At 46.0% G+C, this 26,522-nt stretch overlaps 2 protein-coding genes across 3 annotated transcripts in view; one reads left to right on the forward strand and one right to left on the reverse strand.

The window, feature by feature from the left end:
- Positions 1–3,012, reverse strand: part of LCA5L (lebercilin LCA5 like) — a 42,607-nt gene extending 39,595 nt beyond the window's left edge. For both annotated transcript variants that reach the window (XM_045002495.1, XM_045002494.1), the window contains exon 1: positions 2,937–3,012. The gene's annotated coding sequence lies outside the window, so the exon portion shown is untranslated. The remainder of the gene's footprint in view (positions 1–2,936) is intronic.
- Positions 3,013–7,142: 4,130 nt separating this feature from the next.
- Positions 7,143–26,522, forward strand: part of LOC123362152 (SH3 domain-binding glutamic acid-rich protein-like) — a 46,360-nt gene continuing 26,980 nt past the window's right edge. The window contains 2 exon segments of the mRNA XM_045002496.1: positions 7,143–7,341; positions 22,150–22,335. Coding sequence (XP_044858431.1) covers positions 7,297–7,341; positions 22,150–22,335 — 231 coding nt within the window. The 5' untranslated portion in view covers positions 7,143–7,296.

A 26,522-nucleotide genomic window follows, 5' to 3' on the forward strand; every position in this document is an offset into this window, starting at 1 on the left:
CCAGCAGGAGTGCTGGAACCTCCTCTTCCTCACCCCTGCCCTGCACCTTCCCTCTGAAGACCCGTCCCTGCCCCACCTCTTCCCCTCAGGCTTCATCCCTACCCCACCTCTTCCCCGAGGTCCTGCTCCTTCCCTGCCCCTTCCCTCAGAGGCCCCACCCCCATTTGCTCCTCTTTCCCCTTCCCCCCGTCGTTCGCTGCTCTTCCCCTCTCTCCCACCCTTGGGAGGTACTTGCCTGTGGAGTCAGGGCTGGGAGCTGCAGCCGCCCAATGCACATAGGCTGCAGCACTGGCTAAATAGGGGCTGCTGTGGGTGATGACTCGGCGCCTCCCCACCTCCCTCACCCACAGTAACCAGACTTTGGGTGTCCAGTCAGTAGATCTGACCAGATACTGTCAGGTCCCCTTTTCAATCAGACTTTCTGTTCGAAAACCAGGCACCTGGCCACCCTAGTTCAAGTTAGTATTCAGATTAATGCGCTGGAGCTAGCCTAGCTCAAGAGTGACCACACTTCAAAACAAATACCACCCATCAGCCTCAAGGGGTAGGGGAACTTGATGGGACCATCAGTGAAAGAGCCTACCCTGAGTTATGGGTTATATGGTAGGAGCTCTGTAACCCCCACACCAGAAACAATTAAATTGCTGATGGGCAGGTAGCACCTCGTCCCTGTATTTATAATTTAACAAAAGTTGTGGCCTGCTATTTAAAATCCATCAATTTGTCTGTCCTCATTTCACTATTGTGTCCAACTCAACATTGGAGTTACAGAGTGATTTGTTTAGCAGCACAGAGTGACTGGATTAGCTGTTGCTGAGTTGTAACTGGACCCGTTGTAACCCTACTACATTACTAGTTGGAGCATTAGAAGCACTGGAGCTTCAACTCCCCAGGGCATGGCTATACTGTATCTGGGAGTGAGCCTTCTAGCTCGGGTCCACACACTCATGCTAGCAGGGCTCACCCCAGCATTCTAAAAATAGCTTTGTAGATACTGCAGCTCGGCTGGAGTTTGGCCTCTGAAGCCTGGCAGGGGGCTTGAGAGCTTGAATTCCAGACTGAGCCACAATGTCAAAGCAATGTCTACACAGCTATTTCCATAGTGCTAGCACAAGCCCCGCAAGCATGAGTCTGTGGACCCGAGCTAGAAGGCTCACTCCCAGATGCAGTGTAGACATGCCTGGACAGGCCAGATAGCTTAAAACACCATTTACTTCCAGCTAGAGATTTTTGTGTGTGAATGGGAGTTGAGTTAGGGATAACGCTCGAGTTATAAGTCAGAGCTAACTGTGTTGTGCTTGTGCAGACAAACCCTTAGATTCTAGAGAGAGAATATTATACATAATCTTTGTTATTTAAGAGCTTAACACAGTATAGGCATATGTTCTCAGGTGTCTGAGAAGAGGGATACAATTTAGTGTACCAGTCAGGGAGTTCATATTAAATAGTGAGGAAAAAAAGAAATAATAAACTGTTTTATTCAGAAAATAACATCAAACTAAGACATTTCCAGATTTATGAGCAGGGGCGGCTCCAGGCCCCAGCACGCCAAGTGTGTGCTTGGGGCGGCACGCTGCGGGGGGCGCTCTGCCGATCGCCGGGAGGGCGGCAGGCGGCTGCAGTGGACCTCCTGCAGGCATGCCTGCGGAGGGTCCGCTGGTCCCGCAGCTCCGGTGGAGCATCCGCAGGCACACCTGCGGGAGGTCCACTGGAGCCGCGGGACCGGCGACCGGCAGAGCGCCTTCCGCGGCGTGCCGCCCTGCTTGGGAGGGCAAAATGGCTAAAGCCACCCCTGTTTATGAGTACTTGATTTAGGTACATTTTCATATGCTTTTGGCATATATCTAAAGAGGCTCAATTGCATCTGAAAATGTGTCCTTTCCCCTCTTGTTTTCAAGCAAAATGAACTGAATTTTGGTGAGTTTTTCAGAAAATAGGGCAATTTTCATATTAATAACAAGATAGAAAACACACTTCTAGTTATTATTCACATGAGATCGGGACAGCAAATCAGAGAGTGTATAATTGCTTATTCACTGCATTTTACTTATTGGAGCTAGGGTGACCAGATGTCCCAATTTTATAGGGACAGTCCCGATTTGTGGAGCTTTTTCTTACATAGGCACCTATTACCCCCCACCCCCTGTCCTGATTTTTCACACTTGCTGTCTGGTCACCTTACCAGGAGCTAGCACAACAGATTAAGTTACACTCTCAGCAGTGCCATTTTTAAATTGTGATTCTTCAAAGGACTGCTTCCTGTGTGGGATTCACTCTGCCTCCTCTTAACATCATATGAAACCTGTCAGAGGAATTCACCCCTGTGTGGGGACCTCTCCTCTCTCCCCACAGGGGATACCCTAATGCATGGGATATTCTAGGAGTAGTGGCAGGGGCAGTATTTTGCCCCAGTGATTCTGTGCCACTGCAATGATCCATAAGGGATCAGAAATCATGTTTTAGCCTAGGTATTAGGCAAGGATCTACATTCAAACACGGTTTACAAACTCTGTTTCAACCATCATTTGGCCCCAGGCTTCCAGAAGCAGCAGAAACACGGGGGGTGGGGAGAGATGAATTATGGTTTGAAGACAGTCAAAAGAAAGACCAGGAAAGCACAGCCTGGGTGAGGAGAGTGTGACTATATGGTTCAGTGGTTCCCCCAGTCAGCCAGTCCAAGGCCCAGGGCACCACCAGGCCAGCTCAGCCTGAAGAACAAATGGGCGCAGGGCAGGAATGGGATGGAGCTGGAACCTGGGACACCGCAAGCCCTGCCAGGGATGGAGCCTGGAGATGCTGCCAGGATTGGAAGGGCAACCTGGCTGAGGGGCCCCTGGAGCTCCTCTGCACCTCCCCCCCCCCCATCCCGCACGGGTAGGACCCCTCCCCTGCCCGCACTGCCCCCGCACGGGGCGGGGCTCTCAGCCCCTCGTTACCTGGCGCTCTCCTGTCCTAGCGGGAGAAGCTGTTGTCAGGTCTTTGTTGCTATGGGAACGGGGCTCTCTGGCGCTGTGCATCCTGGGGCTTGTAGTTCAGTGTTCGGGGCAGGGTGGGGGGAGTTGCCGCTTCTCCGGCCACCTTCCCCTTCCTAGCTCTGCTCGGTCCCTCCCACGCTCTCTCTTCTTCCCCCTCCCCGACTTCTAACTTTATTAGTTTTCGGAAATAAACGCGCTCTGCTGTGTTTGCCTTGCTGACCCCTACAGCGGTCCCCAGAGCCCCCAATCTCCAGCCACAGACAGGGGCTGAAAGGGGGAGGCCACCCCGGATCTATTTTACAGTGAACAGCAGCAGGGATCGCTCCTGTTGCTCGCTCCGTCAGCTCCATGTAATAACCCGCAGTGTCTGATGCCTTAGAAACACACCAGGCTCGCTTCTCGCAACAATCCCAGCAGTGCTATTAGGCTGTAGCGAGCCTATGACTGAACGTGAAAGGTCTCACAGCAAAATCCTCCCTCACAGGTTAGCCCCCAAAAGAGGTGAGGTGGTAACACACCCAGCCCTATTCTCAAGCTCCAGAGAAAGGAGGGACTGAAATAAAATTAATTGAGCATTTTAGGATAAAAACAACTAATGAAAAAACTAATGAAAAATATAATTCTAAACACTGAAACAATTTTCTTCAAACCTAGGAATAAAAAGAATTGTGCTCCACGGCAGAAACCTGACATTTTAAATCAATAGACATTTGGGTCAGATCCTGTTCAATGGGAGTTTCCGATACAGGATCTTGCTCTTTGACAGGTGGGTAATAAAAAGGAGTAATGCACTGTTCATCATTTTTGTCACAGTCCTGCAAGGTACTAAATGACTTAATTGCCCCATCCTGCAAATACTGGTGTGTTTAATAATTATTAGTGGCACAACTATTCATGATAGTTGGCACTATGACTTGTAGAAAATGATATCAGGATCAGACCCTTCATCTGTAATTCTGCATAACATTTTGAGACCTGTAAAAGATGCTATACAAATCAATCAATAAAAATAATAGTTCAAAACTGGCTAAAATTTTTATTTTGTGATTGTTTTTTATTAATTTTCATAAAGAAACCATAAAAATACAAAAAGGTAATTGACTCACAGCTTGTATGTGTTACCAAATATTGCACATTTTGCAGGCTATCCAATAGAATTATTCCGGTATACAGCTTGTCAGAGCTGCACGACCAGACAATATAAAATCAAACAATATTACAAAGACATAAAATGGTGTGGGTGGGGGGGAGGGGTAACAATAATAATAAAAAGACATACACAAATAGACAAGAAAAGGAAAGAGAGGAGAGGGAGTGGGGCAGGATAGAGGGAAAAAACAGAGAGGTCCAAATGCAATGGATGTCTGGCATTATTTGAGCTATCTAAGCATTCTTTATCCAAATTTATCAAAAAACACGGTCCAAGTTTCTTTGAATTCATATAATTGCTCTCTGCTAAAATAACTTATGTTGAATTTAGTAAAAAAGTCTCCTGGGTAATTGCTTGTATGCCAAGTTTTAGCACAAAGCACCATTTTTTTGGCCATAGTTTCTTTTTCTTTCTTTTTTTTTTAGAAAAATTGTTGGCAAAGGTTTTTTACTACCTGTCTTCACTACTTGCAAGACTGACTCTTGTCTCCTTATTGGAGAAGCAGGTGACAGAGATTGAGAAATAGTGAACTTGGTAAAGTGTCCATTCTGTTGTCTTTTTCAATAAATTTCTTCAGAATCCCATTTACATAAAGATGGAAATAATTTTTCACACAACAGAGCAATGTATCTTTAAAATTATATAATGGTCCAAATAGGTAGTAAGTCACTTGGCAAGTGCAATTCTTACTGGTTACTATGAGTATAACTGTATTGGAGTCAGTCATAGTTAGCATTATGTTCAGTGTTAAGAATTTGCAGGATTGGAGCCCTGAAGCCTTGAATCTTAAAGTTAAACATTTAAAAATGTTTTGCAGAACTGAGGCCTAAATTCTTGAGCCGTAGTTCACCTCTGGCATTAGGAGTCTCAATTCCATTGAAATCAATGGAGTTGAGCCTACTTACACGAGTGGTGAATTTGGCCCTTACAATTACAAAATTATGTGATAATATTGCACATTCCTAAAATAACATTCATTCTGAAAGATCCCCAAAAGCTAAACAATATGTGTATACAGCATCCACTGACAGACAGCTGTCCATGGGAGGGAAAGCAGCAGTCAGATGGAAAACCAGTGCCCTGTACTAGAATCATAGAATCATAGAACTTAAGATCAGAAGGGACCATTATGATCATCTAGTCTGACCTCCCACAAGATGCAGGCCACAAAAGCTGACCCACCCACTCCTGAAATAATTCTCTCCCTTGACTCAGCTGTTGAAGTCCCCAAATCCTGATTTAAAGACTTCAAGTAGCAGATAATCCTCCAGCAAGTGACCCCTGCCCCATGCTGCAGAGGAAGGTAAAAAACCTCCAGGGCCACTGCCAATCTGCCCTGGAGGAAAATTCCTTCCCGACCCCAAATATGGCGATCAGCTGAACCCCGAGCATGTGGGCCAACTACCAGCTGTGGCACGAGCTATGTGACCTCATCTCCCAGAACCCTGACAAGGTGAAGTCCCTCAATGTTGGGGCCATCATTCGCGGAGGCCTGACCCGCTTCACTGACCAGCTGGGCAAGCTCTGGTGCTCCCTGGCCGACTACTACATCCGCAGCGGGCACTTTGAGAAGGTACCTTGGGGGGTGGGCAAGGCCAGCAGTGGGAGCTCGTAGGGACGGGCTCTGTTCCATGCAGACTGCTCTGTGAGTGGCACTAGCTGCTGACAAAGGCTTTCCCATTGCGAGGGGCAGCTGGTGTTTAATCTGGTGGGCGCAGGGGTTAAAGGACCCGGGGAGGTTGCATGGCAGGGTGCAGCGTGGGCCCACAAAGGGTTAGTGAATCATGCAGTGAGGGGACAGAGAAACCAGGTGTGGTGGAGTGGGAGAGAGAAGAAGGAAGTCTCCACCTGAGGCTTGGCTCCAGGAGCTGCATGGGAGAAGGCTCTCTCTCCAGCAGCAGCCATAAGGGCCACACAGAAGCTGGTGCTGGATGATTCGTGTAGGAGAGGTTACGGGAGCCAGGGATAGTTGAGCTGAATCTAAGAGGGGTTTTGAAGCAAGGTGGGTGACGTTTGAACTGGATCCTGAAATGGGGGGAGGGGGCATGCGGAACTGGGAGGGAGGTGCTGGGGGAAGGCTGGGAGAGTACTGCAAAGACCAGAGCAGTCTGAGGGGGGAGGAGGGAAAGGGAAGCAGGTTGGGGGAACTCCTCACAGCCCCTCTCCCCCACCCCCCACGGAGCTTCCCTGGCTGCAGAGGGATGGTGGGGAATTGTCCAGCCCAGCAAGGATGCAGGGTGTCTGAGTTCACCGCCCCAATGTGAAAAGCAGCTGGGCTTCCCTGCTCACTCAGGCATTGGGGTAGCTCCTGTCAGAGAAGAGAATATTTTCACAAGGAAACCTGGCCCCACTCTTGCAAAAAGTGCCATGGAATCTTCACTGGCCACATAGAGTACAGAAAAACTTGTTTTTTAGGGTCTCAGGCATGGGGTCATCCACATGCCTCCCCATATCTCATCCACCCCAAAATTAATCCACAATGGCCTAACATATATTGCAAAGAGAAAACAGAGCCATAAAGTTTGGATCCTGATCTGAATTTCCCAAAGCCTCCGAATGTTTGGAACTGTGGCTTTAGTTCAGGCTGATCTCAGAATTGTTGTTTCCAGATTGTTTTGATTTTAAAGGTAGAGACTGTGGCTGTTACGCTGCATATAAGCTTCAAACTGAGGCTCCTTATTTTAGTCAGAGAGTGGGTGTGAGCTCTTAAATACAGGGGATTATTATGAAAATGCTGACATCCCTTTAAACTTTGTCCTGCAGCTTTGCAAACTCTTCCAACACTCTTTCCCCTCCCCACCAGCATTTTCCTTGCCCTGTCTGATTGGTGCATTGCTCTCCCTTGCCTTTTATGGACTGTCACCCGGTCAATTCTAAAGTGAAAAGGCTAGGGGCAGGTGCAAGTCCCTCTGCTCTAGATACTTTTGCCAACCAATCCTCTCCCAGCTTCTAGGCTCCCAAAATACCTAAAAGAGCCAATGAACTTGGGGAAGCCCAGGATACCAGTGAGTGGGAGAGGCTAAAACTAGTTAGATTTATGTGGAGGGGAGATTCATTTGGGAAGGGATTCTGGCTGCCCTGGGAGCTGCTGCATGTCAGGCTCACTCTCAGGGCTCTGGTGACTTGTAGATAACAGGATTGTTCTGGTGGTTCTCTTCTATAACGGTCAAAATGGTGATCAAAGTCTTTGTAGCCACATCCTCTGGGTCTACAGCGGTAGGTTACTCATGTAATGTATGTTTCACTCCTACCCTCTCTTCACCAGGATCAGTTTTTTTGTGAATTAACTGGTGTCTAAGTATGGGATGTGTATGTACTAGTTACCAGGTGAGCCTGGGTCTGAATGTGAGGGAAACAGTGAGATGTCTCTAGTCTTGTGTCTAATAGCTAATTCTTGCAAGTGCCTCCACACATGGAGAATTATAGTTAATAAATATGGGTTGTGTGCATTTAAATTCTAATTGCAATTCATATATTGATGTCTAAATATAATTTCAATTAATAGACTGAAATCTCTTTGCAAATAATATATACAATAGGTGTATACAAAATAGGCTATTCTGTTGCCCATTTACCTAAAAATATTGAGCTAGGCTGTTTGCAGTAGAAATTATATATATTTACTTTTGATAAATACTTTGTGACTCTGCTAGGGTTTAATGCTGTTGCATAGAGGATATTGTTTCCAGGAATAAGCCAGAACCAAAGTGAGAAGAGTAAAATTATGCAGAGTAAACTTGTTCCCAGTTATCCTCTCCCCCCACACCCTTTTAATTTTTTGTCTCTTGAAAGGCTATACTGGGAGTTTCAATTTTGAACCTTTCTGCTGTAGTTGTCAGCACAACATGTTGGCTGAAGTGAAGGGCATGTGAAGAGAAGAGAGAGCTGGAAATCCAGGGGAGGTGGGAACTGGGAAAGGACTATTTCCTTTTATATCCAGTTCCCAGAGGAGCTCAGATTGCAGCCTTGCCTTAGCAATCGCTCAATCACGGTGACACAGTAAACAAACTGGCTAGTGCATGCACATAACTGTAACTGCATCTCTACAGTTCCACCGACACCATTCCTTAAGAAACTTCCAGAGAAGAAGAGTTGAAAAGTACTGAAAAAGCCACCGTTCTCTGGAAGAGTCACTGTCTCTGGCAACTAAGTAGAGCTAAGAACTAATACTTAAAGTGCATCATAACAAAGAAATTACAAAGCTCTTACTAACCTTGCTTAACACAGAGCTTTTCAGCTTGAAACACTTTTATTGTAGACTTTTTAGACCCATTTTAGCAACTTTTTATTTTTATATGAAAAAATACGATGTAAGGTATGAGAACAGCAATAAGGAACATACTGTTGGGTTGCTAATCTGTAGTCAAGCACAGATTATTTAAATGGCTATATAAATTACCATCTATTTTGCATAGATTTACTCTTTTCTTACGTTGGATCACTGAAGAAGAGTCATACCTGGCTATCTTTGTTCCCAATCAGCTGTCCTTAATGAAAGGCTGCAAGCATGATTGAAGTCACTCTACAGACTTTTAAGCATGAGCCTCTGGACTAAGGCCCCAATTCCCAAAACACTTAGGCACATGCTTAAATCATTGCCGTCAATGAGACTATTCATGCTTAAAACTGCACGTTTCAGTGCTTTCCTGAATCAGAGCTATATTCACCTAGCTGGTAGCTGTAGCAGACTCCCATCTTCTGTGGATAAGGCACTGAAATGAAAGGGACACATAACATGCCCTGAGCAGTGGATTACATATGCTTATCATCCAAATGCACCAGTTTAAGCATTGCTAAGAAAGGTGATCAATGCCAGATGGACATTATAAATGTTGCATTTATTGATCCCAATCTTCAGTCGTTGTTAGCAGTATATGAATATTATGCTAGTGAAATGCCAACACAGTTTGGTTGACTTTTTTTGTTTGTTTGTTTGTTAGTTGAACCATTTTTACACATTTTTCTACAAGCACAACTTTAATTCTGCATTTCCTGGATTTTTAATCGTAGACAGGTATGTTATGTGCACATGTTTTTTTAACACCACTGTTCTCAAAAGGTAACATACACTCAGACTATTGATATGAGCCTGCAACTTTAACTACTCCTTAACAAAATGTTTTGCTTGAGTGTTTTTCTAAGAAGTCATATATTGTTCTTATTGTAGTATTACTATAGAACAATAGGGATGGAAAGTGCCCTTTTAATAAACTTAAAATATATATAGCATGAAACTCATCTCGTGCAGAGGGATAGCACAAGGCACACACATCACTTAAGTCCCACTTAAGCCTTATTTTGTACCATTCTTGTCCTTCTGTGAATTTTATCTGTTCAGAATTTAAATTGTACTGGTATTACTGATGCAGCCTCCAGTTTGGCTATTTACTGTTACTTCAAATGCTTATTGTTTTGAAACAGAATAAAAACATGATTGGCCCAAATGCAACTGGTGTAAGTCTGCATAACTCAATTGTTGTATGCAGTGTTATTGTAGCTGTGTTGGTCCCGGGATATTAGAGAGACAAGGTGGGTGAGGTAATATCTTTTATTGGACTAACTTCTGTTGGTCAGAGAGACAAGCTTTCCAGCTGGACAGAGTCGAGCTCTTCCTCAGGTCTGGGAAAGATACCACAGCTTAATACAAGGCTGAACAGATAGGTTAGCGTAAGTAGTTTGCACATATTCTAAAGGACAATTCAAGGTGAAGTGGTGTTAACGGGTGCTAACTGCTTATGCTAAATACTTATGTTTACTCTTGTATTTAGCTGTGATATTTATCTTTCCCAGACCTGAGGAAGAGCTCTGTATAGCTCAAAAGTTTCTCTCACACCAACAGAAGCTGATCCAATAAAAGATTTTACCGTGTCATCTGCCTTTTCTGTCTAGCTCAGTTGTTGTTTTAAAAATTACTCTCATATGGATCTGTATTTGCAATATGTTGTTGATTTAGTAAAATATTTTCCCAAAGTGATGCCATAGACCAGATCCTCAGCTGGTGAAAATTATCTAAGATCTGGAGTGAAATCGATTGGATAGATTTTTCCTTACTAAATCTTTACGTATTTTAAATAACTTCTCTTTTATTATAGCTTTCCTAATAGGAGCATTTAGTTTATGCAGAGCTATTCATTAAGGAAAGTTGAAGATCAAGACTTAATTTTAGCATACAGATTTACCAGATGGTTGGCTTGAAAAAGTCATAACAATTGAAGTAATTTCCTAACTATTTCTTAAAGTGTTTAGAAATCCTGTAAGCTGATATGTTTTCTTAAGAAGTACACTGCTGAATAATAAATCAGAAGAGGAGGTTTCGTTCTTAAGGAGAGAGAATACCATATCTCCTCCAATATTCCTTACTGCTGTTCATGGTTATGACACCTCAGAAATCTTTTTATGTCACTTTATAAACCCTTGTTATATCTGACCTTTTTATGTGCTCACCTGTCTTCTAAGAATGAATTTGTAATTATAAAAGGAGATGAATCAATGCACCTGGAAGTGCTCCTTGTGTCTGCCACCATGCAGAGTGTTTGCAGGATTGGGCCCATATCTTGCATATTCTCAGTAAGTCCAATCATTTCCCTTTATAATAAGAGTGGCAGGGGGTGGGATTCCTCTCTGCTGATCTCCCTCGTCCCACACAAAAAGAGGTTGACTGGAATCCCAGTAGGGGCCATCTGAGGTCACTCAATTAGGGTGAACTGCAAAGAATGGGGCTGACAATCCCTAAAGCTGGTAGATATTTCAATACTTAGATTTACCCAGCCAGCACTAAACAGCTTCTATAATACCTCACTGGTTGACCAGAAACCAACAACACAGTTCCCTTAAATTAACCCAGCCTCAGGCCTCCATCCAGGTACCCAAGTCAAATATGATGAAGATTTCTGAAAATCTTATTTCATCATAGAAAAGAAAAGGTTCTACCAATTTCAAAGGATCGGACACATTACCTCCCAAGTTAATGAATATTCCAGATCTTACTCAAATACATGCTTACAATTCATATTAACTAAACTAAAATTTATAAAAAAGAAAAGAGAGAGTATGGTTAAAAGATCAATATACACAGACATAAGTTCAATTCTTGAGGTTCAGATACATAGAAGAGATGGTGAGCTTTGTAGCTGCAAAGAGTTTTAGAATTTAGTCCATAGGTTATAGTCCAATATTCAGGGTGTTTGCAGCTGAACTGGGACCTCAGTCTTGCAACTCAAACCTCCCCTGATGAAGCTTAAGCAGATCTGAGATGTCAGGATCAGGACCCAATGGTCTTTTATACAGTTTTGCTTGACCACACAGTCCTGGGTAAACAATAGGCTTTTGATGTAACCTCCTGTTTCCTAAGCACTTCCAGTAATTAGTTACACAAATCCATTCGGCAGTCTATTACAAACTTCAAAGAGACATATAGGCAATGACATTATTTCACCCAAGATTCATCTAAATGTTAATATTTCCTTTTGATCTCTGAATTAATAGTTATAGTGACAGACAGGAACTGTCTGTTTACATGGCTAGTATCTAAGATACTCACAGTTACTAGCACCGCTAATTCTTTAACAATACAGGTTTGCATTTCAAAGTTCTAGCGTATCTAGTCTTGAATGGCCTTAATTGCCATTTCTAATAAGTCTCTCCACTGGCCCACTCTGGGTTAGTTAGCCTGCAAGATACTTAACCCTTTCCGGCCATGTGTGGCACTCTCTATAAGATTGGTTGCAAGTATATACCAGTGGTCACAATAATGATTTGCATGATTATATTTTAATTAGATAACATCACAGCCACCTGTTTGTGTAGCATTGTAAGGCTTATGTGGGTGTGACACTTTGTCTGTAGACACTGTGTTACTTACATTGGTTTTGGCTGTCTTGTCAATTTCACAGCAGGAACCCTCTAACTGACAAGAAAGTCAGGCAGCTAGAGCCCAGCTTCCCTCCTCCCCCGCCCCTACTGCCTTGGAGATCTGGGTGGCTGGACCCTGCTCCCAGCTGGGAGTCAGAGGAAGAAGGGTTGGGACCATTGGCTGTCTTGTCAATTTCATGGCTGAGTTGTGAAATTGACAAGGCTGCCCAGCTCCTGGGGGATGGGGGAGCCTGCTTTTGTAAAATGTATTTCATAAAATGTAAAATGTAAACAACATATTCAGGTTTTTTAATTCTTGCTGACCCTGATAAAAATTGTGTGTTAATGTTTGGATTGGATAGTGTATATAGCCATCCAGTGCGTGGTTGTGAAGAAGGGGAGAGGAAAGAGAGGTCATATAGCAGGCGCCTAGCCAGCTGAGGGCAAGTGAAGGTCTGTGTATTTGAAGTATTGAGCCCTTAGACTTCAGTTTTACAAAAACTCATCCGTTCAGCAGGATTGTGACTGAATACAGAATAACTGTATTCTTTTACTTTGAAATACATGCCAGAGCACTAGTATCTGGGAGTGATGGGGGTGGGTGAATTTGGCCATGTGTAGGCTTGAGCTCATATTGCAAACAGAGAAACAGGATAGCACCTCTTACCATGCTGAGCCACAACAGAAGCAGCAATGTAATAAACATAAATAATTCTCTGTCAGCTCATGAAGAACAGATTGTTTTTATAGCGTCAGATCAGAGAACTGCATCAACTTTATTTGCCAGATTTAATGCTGCTATAAACTTGCTGACCAGATACCCTCTGCTGCTGCTGGACACCTATGGACAGTTGGTCAGTGGGTAAACTTTGGATGTCAGGGATATAGATGAAAATATTCTACTCCACAACAGATGAAACTATCACTGGTGGCTGGGATGCAGAAGCACCACTCACTCAAATGTGGGCCAGCTGCCCACCTGTGAGGGGAGCTGGACCAAAACAGTGATGCTGCGATCCCTTGCACCAGGTGTAGGTCACAGTGCACAGAATAGGGAGCCAGGCCCAGCTAGCCCCATGAACCAGAAGTCACTTCAACTGGGGCAGGTGGTTTAGGGGGTCAAAGTGGTACAGTCCTATGAAAACTACGACTGTTGGGAGCTATGTGTGAGATCTGATCCTGTGGGCCGCACCTCAGGTTCCCCTTCAGATTGATCTATACAGAGCTTTCATGGAGCCCACCTCTGGCCCAAAGAGAATGCGCCCCATATGGCTGATTTATCTGTACCATCCACTCACCCACACAGGGGTGAGGGAGATTTCAGTAATGTACATGAGTGCCTTGTATGGGCCCTCCACAAGGACATAAATTTCACCCTTTGAGTGCATGGAAGAGCAGTGTCTGAACAGAGCATGAGCATGATGATTTCATCATATCCCCCTTAATGTATTTTTCTTCTTTCCACCCCACATCCCCATCTCCCACTTTCTAACTCACCAAGCCCCCATCTCACACCCCTTCCCCCTCAGGCACCTCCTCCATGGAGAGGAGGACAGCAGGGACCCAACAGTTGAACAACTCACAGTCCAATCCCCTCCAAGGGACTGGAGGAAAGGAGCTGTTGTTCCATCAGTGATTATCCATTCCCTGTCCCTACTGAGATGCAAGAGTGGGAAAGGGGTGGAGTCAGGCTTGCACTGGTGATGGAGGGGGATTGTTTACCTTAATCTGTACAGATGACAGCAAAAAGGCCATGCTATGTGTGAGCAGCATTTATTATTATTATTTATTACTGTATTTTGGCATTTACTACTGGCACTCAAAATAATAGGCGCAGTAGAGTTGCAAAATGTCATCTCAGGACTCAGATAATTTCACAGTCACTGCTTAAGTACGCCTCTCCACAGAGGTAAGTGTTATCACTAAAGCCCTACTTCATTTGTGATATTGCAGAAATTGGGGATCCTGCAATATTCATCTTCCTCTGCAATTTTGATTTTAATTAGCCTACTTTGTACAGTCATAATTTTGGATACATTTTGAGTATCCGATTAGTACTGCACTAACATTCAATGCCTGTAAAATGTAAAAGGCTAAAATGACTGGACTCAGTTTCTACAGCAGTTATGTTAAGACATTTAGTCTTTTGAATTATACATTGTACCAGTCACTTTAAAAAAAAAGAATGTAATATAGTTGCAGCAAAATGTCTGATTATCAAAAAAATTAGCAGCCATAATATAATACTTAAGGGTTTATATCATCCCAGAATTTTTTTTTAAACAAATAGGTCAACTCTGGCTTTTCCAAATTGCTGCTATTAATAAGAGTCCATTATTACTTTTCTGTGATTCTTCCATGTCTTGTCCTCAATTCAACCACAATTATTTGAAGATCATCCTGGGATTCAAGTAGGGCCTTAGTGATTTTATAGCTGAGGCACAGAGCTGCTAAAGGTTACATGGGCAGGGATTGTTACTTTATCTAGGTACCCAATGCCTAGGACAATGGGGGTCCTGATTGGGGTATCTAATGTTACTGCAATGCAAACAATAGATAGCAGGTCTGGGGCAGAGATGAGAACAGAACTCCTATTTCCTGATTTCCATATTTTGTTCACCAATACAGTATAAGCTGTTATGATACTTTATATGCTTTCAGTCCCATGTATTGATACTAAAACACAAGCCAAGGTTTTTATTCAAAACTGTTTTGAACACATTTACAATAGACTTTTACTGATACTTTTTAAAATCTGAAGTTGCCTCTGACCTGAGATAACATTAATGTGAGTCACCCCTTTTACAACTATCTGTAAATAAATAAGGCATAATACAGTATTGACAGCCCCAGGCATTCAAAAATCATGAGTCAGACCTCCCCCACCCCCTCCACTAAGTACAACACTGGCTTAAGAATCACCAGAGATTAAAAAGTAATAAACGTTGAGGTCTTTCCCCCCACTCTGATTTCCTTTTTTAAATGTCTCTGTATTTGTTTTACACTCTGTCCTAATATTGTTTGAGCTGAATGTTCTATCCCACTATACTGATGTGACTCTGAAATTAGACAAACCTTGCTTACCCATGCCTAATACTTAAAGCCATAAACTAGGGAATGCTGGGTTGCAATTCAACTGTCGTTCTTCCTCCCTCAGTTCTTGGAGCACTAGGTGATGTTGTGCCCTGTGTACCATATGTGCTTAAATTCCTGTGCACAGTGAGATGGGCTAATGCTGGAATTAGAGCTGTCAACACTGTGTTTACTGGCTTTTGTAGCATTAGGTATAAGCATTAGTATTGTTTGAATGGCTATTTTGTGTATGATTTATACAGATGTTCTCTTATTAATTTCTTCTGATGAGATGCCCTTGTGAGTGCCCAAGGCAACCCGTCCTGTCATCAGAGAGTTTCCTTAAAAGAACTGTGCAGTTAAATGGCCTTTTAAAAATGATTCCCTTTTAAAAACAAAACCAAACAACCTCTTAGACCTGGTCCACACTACACGGTTAGGTTGACGCAAGGCAGCTTTCATTGATCTAACTGTGGATGTGTCTACATTTAAATTTCGCTCCCATCGACACAACTGTCCCACTACGCCGACTTAATAACACCACCTCCCTGAGCAGCATAGAGGCAAGGTCAATGCAGTTAGGTCAATGCCATGTCAGTGTAGACATTGTGTTACTTATGTTGGTTGTTACTGGCCTCCGGGAGATGTCCCACAATGCCCCACCCTGATTGGTCTGGTTACTGTTGTGAACTCTGCTGCCCAGGGGCCAGGTGGAGAGGCAGCCTCTGCTCCCCTTTAAAGCCCTGCAAATTTTTGAAATTCTTTTTCCTGGTTGCCCGGCTTAGCAAACACACCTAGCAACTCTCCATTGTTGTGTGCAACTGCCCAGCTGACCACGCTGGCTCCATGCTGCAGATGCACTCTTGCCTGGAGTACCCAAGGGGTGTTAAATCTCCTGGTTCTGTGGGGAGAAGAGGCTGTGTAAGCAGAGCTCTAATCCAGCTGTAGAAACGTCAACATGTATGAGCAGATTGGGCAGAGGATGCAGGAAAAGGGCTACAAGAGGGACAAACAGCAGTGGTGTGTGAAAGCCAAGGAGCTGTGGCAGGCCTACCAGAAGGCCAGGCAGGCCAACAATCGATCTGGTGAGGAGCCGCAGACCTGTCGCTTTTACAAAGAGCTGCATGCCATCCTCGGCAGAGACCCCACTCCCACCCCTAAGAGCCCTGTGGATACTTCAGAGGAGCCTGAGTCACAGGCCCCCACCGTGAACCGTGAGGAGGAGGAGGTGGATGAGGGAGAGACGGAGGAGTATGGAGGACAGGCGACTAGGGGATCCAGCTGTGCAGCGAGCCAGGACATGTTTTTGACTGCACTTCAGTCCAACCAGTCCTGACAGTCGAACCTGGACGAGCCTGATGCAAGGGAGGGAACCTCTGGTAAGCGGCTGTTTGCTTTGAAATTGCAGGGATGGAACCCCCAAAGTAGCAGGACATATCTGTTGATTTGCTCTTTTGTACTTGTGCTAGGAGAGGTAGTGAAACAGCCAGGAGAGGTAAGTTGCTATCTGCTTTTCATTCCCCTCTAGTTAGGCAGAGGGGCCACATGGAGCAGTTTCTTTGTGTGTCCCGTGAATCCTCTGTAGAGCTCTTGATGTAACTCTCATGGAGGTATTTTGCAATTCTCTGCTGAAGGTTTCTAGGGAGGGCTGCCTTATTTCTGCTGCTGTGGTAGTATACTTTCCCATGCCACTCAGCAATTACTTCATCCGACACCGTTGCAGTACACAGGCTAGCAGCGTATGGGCCTGGGTGGCACTGGGATCACAACACCAGCTGTGCTCTCTCTGTCTCTGTTACCCTCAGGAGTGAGATATCGGCTAAAATTACCACTGCCTGTGGAAAACGGTGTGAGTATTCAGTTCCATTGCCCTATACACATAGACTCATGCCTGTGAGCTATCCCCAACTATCCCTCATTTCCCCAACCTCTCCGCCCGACCTCCTGCTCCCCAGGCTCACCGTGGCTCATGCTGTGACTGGCGTTGTTCTGTATCAATCCCAAGGAGAAGTGAGAATGTAGTGCTTACAACTTGTGTGCATCAAGGGGAGTGAGTTCAGTAGCCTAAGTTTCAATTTCTGTTGTGAATACACTGATAATGGTACGTCTGTGTGTTGTATCTTCAGCTGCTGGTATTGTGGCCTTGAGGGTCTCTCCCTCCACACTTGTGGAATACCTGAGCCAGATAAGGAGGAGAAAGAAGAGGACTTGGGATGATATGGTCCAGGAGATGCTGCAAGCCTGTGCTGCATTAGACAATGAGCCCAGGGCCTTGACGATGACCCTTACAGACAGCATGGAGAAGGAAAGAGCAGAAAGGAGAAAAGTCTGGACGCTCAAGCAGGATAAGGAGAGGGAGGTGCATCAGATATAATGGGGCTTCTAAGGCAGCAAAAAGAGATGCTGTAGACTCTGGTAGATGAGGAGGTCCAAGAATCCCATGCTCACCTCCCTCTCCAGCCCATAGACAACTCAATACCGGGACCTCCTGACACCCCCCCACCCCAACATTCCACGTGGTGTCAGTGCCATGCACTAGCCCTACCACGTCAACCTGAGGGACATTAAAGACAATCACAGTTCCACACACATTGACCTGTGACAGACACGGCTGGCGTGTGTGTGCACCTGAAATGGAAATGACTGTTCTTCCCCTTCATAAGTTCTGTTCACTTAATTTATTAAGTTCTAAATGTGTTTTTTTTATTTTCCTGATTACAGAATAAAATTCTATTTTTTCAGAACATAATTAATTTTTATTAGTTCGCAACATATGCTGGCAGGTGCTGAGAAGGCCTGATACCCACCAATTCCTGCTACTTCATTTTGTCACAGATCCCATAACATTATTCACAGACAATATTAGTAGGTACATTGGCAATGCTATATTCCTACACACACAGCACTCACTGCAAGGTTCATATCCGGCTGCAAAAGAGCAAGGCCAGCTAGAGCACACGACAGCAAGACACACTACTATGGCTCACTATTAAAATGGTCGTTCAAGGCCTCCCTGAACCATATAGCTCTGCGCTGAACTCTTCTTATAGCCCTTGTATCTGGCTGTTCTGACAGCCGTTCTGCCACCCTGGCAGAAACTTTCCCCCCTCCCCCCGTTGCTTCACAGATATTATGCAGGTCACAGCAGGAAGCTATAACCATTGGGATATTTTTTTTTACTGAGGGCCAATCTCGTAAGTAGACAACGCCAGCGACTGTTCAAATGACCAAAGGCGAATTCAACTGTCACTCTGCACTTGCAGAGCTTGTAATTGAAACACTCCTTGGTGCTGTTGAGATGACAGGTGTATGGCTTCATGAGCCAGGGGAGTAAGGGCTAGGCTGGGTCTCTCAGGATCACCATTGGTATTCCAACATTCCCAATGGTAATCTGCTGGCTGGGAAAGAAAGTCCCTGCTTGCAGCTTTCTGAACAGTCCTGTGTTCTTAAAGATGCGTATGTCATGCACCTTCCCTGACCAGCCCACACTGATGTTGGTAAAACATCTCTGGTGATCCACCAGTGCTTGCATTACCATAGAAAAGTAGCTCTTTCTGTTGTACTCTGCGGCAAGGTGGTCTGGTGCTAAAATAGAGATAAGCGTGCCATTTATTGCCCCACTGCAGTTTAGGAACCCGATTGCTGCAAAACCCTTCACTATGTCTGGCACACTGCCCAGAGTCACAGTCCTGCGTAGCAGCAGGTGATTAATGGCCCTGTACACTTACATCACAATAGCCCTTGCAGTGGATTTCCCAACTCCAAATTGATTTCCGACTGACCAGCAGTAATCTGGCATTGCAAGTTTCCATAGTGCAATCGCCATCCACTTCTCAACTATAACTGTAGCTCTCATTTTGGTGTCCCTGTGCTGGAGGGCTCAGGCATAGGCGAATCATGGGGCGGGTATGGGGGGTCAAGTGCCCGCCTCCCGTTTCTGCTTGGCCTGCCAGGAGGGAGGGAGAGGGGCTCTGTCCTTCTGCTGTGCCTGCTGTCCAGCACACTAGGCCTCTGTCCTGGCAGCGAAGCTCAGGTGGGGAGCAGAGGGGGTGGGACCAATCACTTTTCACACCGGCCACTCTGGGTTCCTGTTCTGTGCAGCACAGAGGCTGCCTGCGAGATCCCAGCTGGGGAGGTGGTGGCCGGCTGCCCTCTTCCCGGGCTTGGCTGCCGGGGACAGGGGCTGAGTGAGCTGGAGTCCCCTCTTCCACCTGGCACAATTCCAGCTCCCTCAGCCTCTCTCCTCAGCAGTCGGGCCCCCAGGGGTGGGGGAGTGACCTGCTGCCGCCGCTCCAGCCAGGTGCTCTCTCAGGCAGCCGCTGTGCTGCTCAGAACAGTGACCTGGAGCTGCCAGCTTCAGCCGGACAGCCAGGGACAGGGGCTGAACATGCCATGAGGGAGCTGGGGGGAAGAAGGACAGAGCCCTCCCTCCTCCACCGGTAACTCTGGTGGGGTGGGGAGGTCGCTGGGCTGAGGAGACACGTGGGGTGGTCACGTGGCTTCTCCTTTAGATTGTGGAAGGCATGAGTCGTTTGGTGAGTTTGGCACACCGATCCAGGAATATGGCCGTGTGCATCCAAAAGTTCTGCAGCCTCTGCTCATCATCCCAAACCTGCATGACAGTGAGATCCCATGAGGCAGTGCTCGGGCCCAGAATCGGCACTCCACCATCTGCATTTGGTCTGTGAATGCCTTCAACAACCTTTAATTGTTTCTTTCTATGTCCCATAGCAATCTAACCTCCAAGGAATTGTCATGTTATCCATGACTTCTCTTGCAGCTCTGCAAATACTGCAAGATCAGATGGCCTGTACTCACTACGCTCATCACAATAATGCAGAGCTGTGCAAGATCCATGCTTCTGCCAGAGATGGTGGACAGCAAGGAGGGATGAGGGAGTTGGGATTTTGAAAAGAGGCATGAAATATTATGAGATGCAGACAAAATTATGGGGTGGAGCACATTGCATTATGGGAAGTTGAATCCATGCTCCCAATCACTCCTGCATGACTCGTTTTGGCCCCAGGAAGCATTGCAAAAACTTCCCAAAACACGCTGCGCTGGATTGTGATGAGTTGCATAGTGGGATAGCTACCTATGGTCAGAGGTGAAAGTAAGCCGGTATGGCGTACCGGCAAGAGCCAGTACGCCATGCCGGACTGCATCGGCTTCCGCAGCAGGGATTTAAAGGGCTCTGGGCTCCTTGTGGCTGCGGGGAGCCCAGAGCCCTTTAAATCCCACCCGCAGCTCGGTGCCCGGGCTGGGGCCAGGATTTAAAGGGCTGGGAGCTCCCCGCGGCTGCAGGGAGCCCAGAGCCCTTTAAATCCCCCCCCCCCCCCGCAGCTCTGGCAGCTGGGATGGGGCTGGGATTCAAAGGGCTCGGAGCTCCGGGAAGCTCCAGGCTCTTTGAATCCCAGCCCCAGCCCAGCTGCCGGAGCTGTGGCGGGGATTTAAAGGGCTCGGGGCTCTGCAGCAGCTGGAGCCCTGGGCCCTTTAATTTGCCTGGGAGCCCTGGGTTGATTTAAAGGCCCTGGGGCTCCCAGCCACAGCCGGTGTCCCAGGGCCTTTAAATCTTGAGAGGCCCCGCCTCTTCTGGTGGAGGCCATGCCCCCCTCAGGACTCCGGCAGTACCGGTAAGTCCTGTAAGTTACTTTCACCCCTGCCTGTGGTGCACTGTACTCTGCCTTGATACAAGCGCTCCTGGTCAGGATGCACACTGCTGACACAAGGAGCATAGTGTGGGCACTCACAAGAGATGTAGTAACTGTGGTGGCTCTTTGCCTATATAATTTACGTCAACCTTATTTTGTAGTGTACACATGGCCCTAGACTGATCAATTGCATATTCACTTGCATGTTTTAAACATGTTGTATTAGTGTTTCCATCCCAAGTTGTCTGTTTTAGCCCTTTTTGCAAAGCTAAGTTTTTGTCCCAAAATTCTACACATTGTCATTTTATTTCTGTCTTTGTAGAAGTAAGCACAAAGCGGTTTTCATTATTAGTTTTAACAATAACGCTAATGAAAATGAGTCCTTTAATAAAATGTTCTGACCATCTTCTTCTTTTCCAGCTTTTCAGGCTGATTAGATTATAGACACAGAATAGTAGATTAATTTGCCGTCTTATTTCCTGTCTCATTGCTAAAATCTGAATGACATAGGTGTCATTGTGGGTTTCAATATTCAAATGTTTCACTTCTGCAAATCAGCTTTCAAATCATCTGATGAGTCACAAGCAAAAATTACCTTGGTGGGATCATTCTAGTAACCATTTTGGTATGTCATTAAATTACCACATGATTTAGCATAAGTGGCAGTAAGAGAGACCCAGGTCTGGAACACCAATGTTGCTGGTCACAGATTAGGTGCATGTGATTAGCAGAAAGAACAGGAGTACTTGTGGCACCTTAAAGACTAACAAATTTATTTTAGCATGAGCTTTCGTGAGCTACAGCTCACTTCTTCGGATGCATAGAATGGAACACACAGAGAGGAGATATTTATACATATAGAGAACATGAAAAGGTGGAAGTATGCATAACAACAGGAAAAGTAGCAGAACTCTGTGAGGAAGCATGCATGGTGCTTAAGCTCAAATTCATGCCATTAGTCCCTTAATAGTGCAGGTCTTTCACCAAACGAACAGAAAATAATCAACATCAGAATTATAGCTGCAAACTAATGGCATATGCTGCAGGATTGGTTTCTGGGTTCCAATTGCTCAGAACATTAGAATCAAAATGTACAAGTGACATGTTTAAATTTTATCTGATACACAAACAGAAGTTATGTCCTAACGTGTATACAATGCCTCTTGATGTTCCTGTAAAATTGCAAAGTGCAGATTGAGTGGGAAAAGTTTCCAATACAGGAACTAAGGAAACATTTTTCATCAAGCATCCTTAATTGTACCTGTGGCCTAAGTGTTAAGGGGCAGGCCCAAAAGAAAAGATTCTTGGCAGAATAAAATTTCATAAGTAAAGACTAGCTTAAATGTAGCTGTTCTATATTGGATGAAGCATCCAGTTTGATATAGCTGGATTGGTTTTTAGCTTACATGAAAATAACAATTCTTCTTTTTTCCTCCCCTCTTCTAACTAGATTAAGAAGAAACAGCAAGAAGTAGTGGGCTTCTTAGAGGCCAACAAGATTGACTTTAAGCAAATGGACATAGCTGGTGATGAGGACAACAGGAAATGGATGAGAGAGAACGTCCCAGGTGAAAAGAAGCCACAAAATGGAATCCCCCTCCCTCCACAGATCTTCAATGAGGAGCAGTACTGTGGGGTGAGAAGTCATTTGACATTTTCGCAACTTTGCAGACATTCTTCCTTCAGGACATTTCACAAGTGCCCTAAATTCTACCGCTCTTCAAATTATTTGAGATTCTCTTTTGAGTTAATAGATTTAGGAGATGTTTCTTAAGTCCTGAAGAGAAAATAGAGGGCCTGATTGTCCCCTTTCACAGAGACACCTACAGGGAGGGAAAACTTATTAGGGAAACTCTGCTTGGTGATCTGCATGGAGTTTCCTAACTATCCTCTGCAGAGACAGTGGCTTGTGGGTTCAGTGAAGTGCATGGAGTGTCAGCCTGCCACTCTTACAGAGCTCCCTGGAAATCATGTGTTCCCTCCCACTTCACCACAGCCCCTGCTATAGCATAGCTTATTCATGAGCTGTTCTTCTATTGGTTCCCTGCCCACGCTCTACTTCTGGCCTATCTTGAGGGGGCTAAAGGATGCTGAATGGGTGATACTGCAACTTCCACTGGATAGTCAGGAGGCAAGGTCCTATAGAGCAACTGTCCCTTTCCTCAGCCCTGGTGTCCAGCTCTGCATCCTTTCGGTGAGCTGAGTTTTCTTGTTGCATAATTAGATTGAACTCCCTTACATATTATTCTAGACAGAGCCATACATCTTTTCCCTGTTTTATTGTTCAGTATTAGATTCATCTTGTAATGCCAGGTTCATCATCAGACATTTTTCCAGAACATGAAGGTCACATCTGGAAACAATAACAGCAGAGGTGTCACATGCGGAATAGAAAACAATAAACCCCAAGGGCACATAGCCAGATATGGAGAGACAGAGGTTGCTCAGCCTGCAAAACTGCAAGAGCTGCTGCCCAAAAGTGAATCTTTAATTTGTCCAGTCAACCAGGCCCCTTAGGTCCTTTAGTTCTGTGCCCATACTGATTTCAGTCAGCTTCTTCATAGCACCATTTAGTCACCATTAGAGCTTGGTTAGCTACTTACAGCACATAGATCATCCCTTTGACCCCTGTTTGAGAATTATCCATGAACAGATTTTGATTTTATTTATTACAGACTTGCTCATCATTTAAAAATGTTAAACAAAATAGTCAGGAAATCTATTCCTCATTCATGTCATGACTGGTCTGACATGGGCCCGTGACTTAGTTACATGGGCCCAGATCCTCAAGGGTATTTAGGCACCTAATTCCCATTGAAATGCCTGGGCATTGGGTGCCTAAATACCTTTGAAGATCTGGGCCCAGCTGTTATCCTGTCTACTCCCTGACTTGATGACAAGCATTCTTAAACAGGAGGAAAAGGTGTTCAGAACCTGAGATAGATAGATGGTTCCGACACAAAAAGGCATTTCCTCAAGTATCCAAGAGAACTTCACTGTCTAGGAACATTCTTGTAGCTTAAGATGTTACTTGTAAAAATGTCGTGAGACATGAATTAAAAGGGATGTGAACATTATCAAGGTGAATCTGTGGTTTTCATTCAAATAAATGCTCATAAATACTTTTTTTTTGCATATTAACCCAGATCTAGGAACCATTCTCAGTTACCGCTCAAGCCCCAATGAGATTAATTAAATAGAAAGCACAGCTCACATAAGGCTATATTTTCAAAGCTCAGAGCCTGATTTTTCAAGTGGTCGGCACTCACCAGGGTAGAGTTTCAAGAGAGCTCAACTCCCATGTAGGCACCGAGATAAGGGCCAGATTTCCAAAAGAAAATCTGGTCTCCAGTGTTTGATGTGTATCTTCTGCCATTGTAAAATCACACTGACAGGGATGCTCTGTTATGGGTGGAGGACACTAACAACCAATTCCTGTGCCTTTGACTTGGTCCTGACCAATGTAAAACAGCAATACATATGCCAACAAACTTAAACAAAGTCTTTGTTTAAGTTTGTTAGCATAAGTATTGTGCTGTTAAGCATGAATGCCCTAGCTGTGTTTTCCCTGCTGCAGCAGTGGGAAAAGGAACAGAGCACAGCCCCACCCCTCCAGCCATGTCCTCCGGCGTGGCTACACAGCTCCATGGGGGAGTGGGGGCCGTCTGGCAGCCCCCAGTCTTTTCAGTACCCCTTACCGGCTAGAAATCTCTTGCAGGTATGGGGTACCACTGTACTTGCACTCCTGATCGCCGGCTAGGCTATCCAGCCCTCCTAGGGACCCACCAACCACTCTGGGTAGTGGCAGAGGTCCCCACACCTGGAGGTCCCACCCACACTGGAGCACTTCCAGGCTGCAAAAGACATCATGTCTTTGCTGGTGCCACCAATGCCCTCTAGAGACAATGTCAAGACGTAGTTGTCTCTAGAGGGAAGCCAGCACTGGGGTCTGTGTAATGGTCTCCATCTGTGTGGCATTGCTCCCTGGCACGACAGCAGTCAATGTTGAAGCATCAATCTCCAGGGACGTGCTTCTGACCTGCCCACGCTGACCGGAGTTCAGGGCACTATTCATTAGATTCTTGGCACTGGTGCCCCGAGGCATGGCATCACTTGCCCTATGGTTGGCGCAGCTCCGTAGCACGCCACCAGTCTCTGGAATCATGACAACATTTGACAGAGCGGAGGCATCGCTCCTTGGGGGAATGAAGTCCACCGGAACCACAATGCCGATCTCCGGGACCATGAGACTGGTCCCCAGAGCTGAGATGCAGATCACTGGACTCATGGCACCGCTTTCTGGGGTCCCAGAGCTCTAGGTGTCAATCACTGGTGTACCATCACCGATCTGTCGAGCTCCACCGCTGGTCCTCGGACAGATGGCACCAGGACCCGGAACCTCGGTACCTGTCCCCCAGCTGCAGTGGCCAGGATAGCAGGCATGGAGGGATCATGGATGCAGCATTGGCACTGCAGTGGTCCCCATGGCAGGAACTTTCCTCCTCGGGCTTGGAAGCTAAGGAGATAGCGTGTCTCTTGGGCCAGTCACACCCAACTAGATTTGGGGGGGCTCCTCCAGGGCCACCGGCTGGTGCATGGCCCCAGGGCCAATGGCCTGTCCAGTGGCACTTTTGGAACCCATGGGGGTTCCTCCAGCCATGGGAGACTCAGATGCAGCACTCAGTATCAGGGGCATCAGAGAGAGGTCGGTGACAGTCTTCTGCTCTCCCCTAGAATCAGAAGAGGGGTCTGAGCAAGAGGACCAGGAGCACCCTCTGGCCTCGGTGGAGACCATCCATGTGAGGGATGCTGAGCCAGCCCCTCTCCCCGCCCTCGCCTCCTCGTAATCCTCACCCAACGAGGCAGTGGCGGGACTGTCCCATACAGTGTCACAGGACGATGCCAAGGCACACCAGGAACTGCTAAAGAGGGTGGCAGCAGACCTGGGATTGGAAGCAGAGGAGCTGGTGGAACCCTCTGACACCTTATTTGACATTCTGGCCGTGGTAGCTCCATCTCAGATGGTGCTCCTGGTACACAAACGGGCAGTACAGCTGGTAAAAGCCCTATGGCAGACCCCGTCCTCTCTTCCACCCATTTCCAAGTGGGTAGAGAGGAAGTATTTTGTCCCCGTGAAAGGATTTGAATATATGTATTCCCACGCGGCCCTGAACTGTTTAGTGGTCCCTGCAGCCAACGAGAGGGACAGGCAGAGGAAACCCGGTTCAACTCCCAAAAACAAGGATGGCAAGAGGCTGGATGTATTTGGCAGAAAAATTTATTCATCTGCCAGCCTCCAGTTATGAGTGGCAAACCATCAGGCCTTACTCGGGAGGTATAATTTCAGGTTGTGGCAGTCTGTGGCCAAGTTTGTGGATTCGCTGCTGGAGGACTCCAGACAAGAGTTCCTGGCCATTTTAGATGAAGGGAGAAAGATGGCAAGGGACTCCCTTCAGGTGCCTCCGATGTGGCAGACTCAGCTGCCAGGTCCAACGCACTGGCCGTGTCAATGAGGCGAGCATTGTGGCTGATATCTTCCGGGCTATCGATGGAGACGCGGCAATCAATCCAGGACCTCGCCTTCCATGGCATAGCCCTGTTTGCAGAACAAACAGACAGAAGATTACATGGATTTAAGGACTCTAAGGCTACTCTACATTCCCTGGGTCTCTATACACCGACCTCCACTAGAAAGAGGTTCAGACCGCAGCAACCTCAAAGACCAAGCAGTCAGACCGGACTGGAGCCCTACCACAGGAAGGGCAAGGGCTATAAGTGCTGTCAAGGCCAACAACCAGCCCCTTCTTCCCACTCGGGCTCCTC

Source organism: Mauremys mutica, chromosome 1 (assembly GCF_020497125.1).
Source record: "Mauremys mutica isolate MM-2020 ecotype Southern chromosome 1, ASM2049712v1, whole genome shotgun sequence".
NCBI lineage: Eukaryota > Metazoa > Chordata > Testudines > Geoemydidae > Mauremys > Mauremys mutica.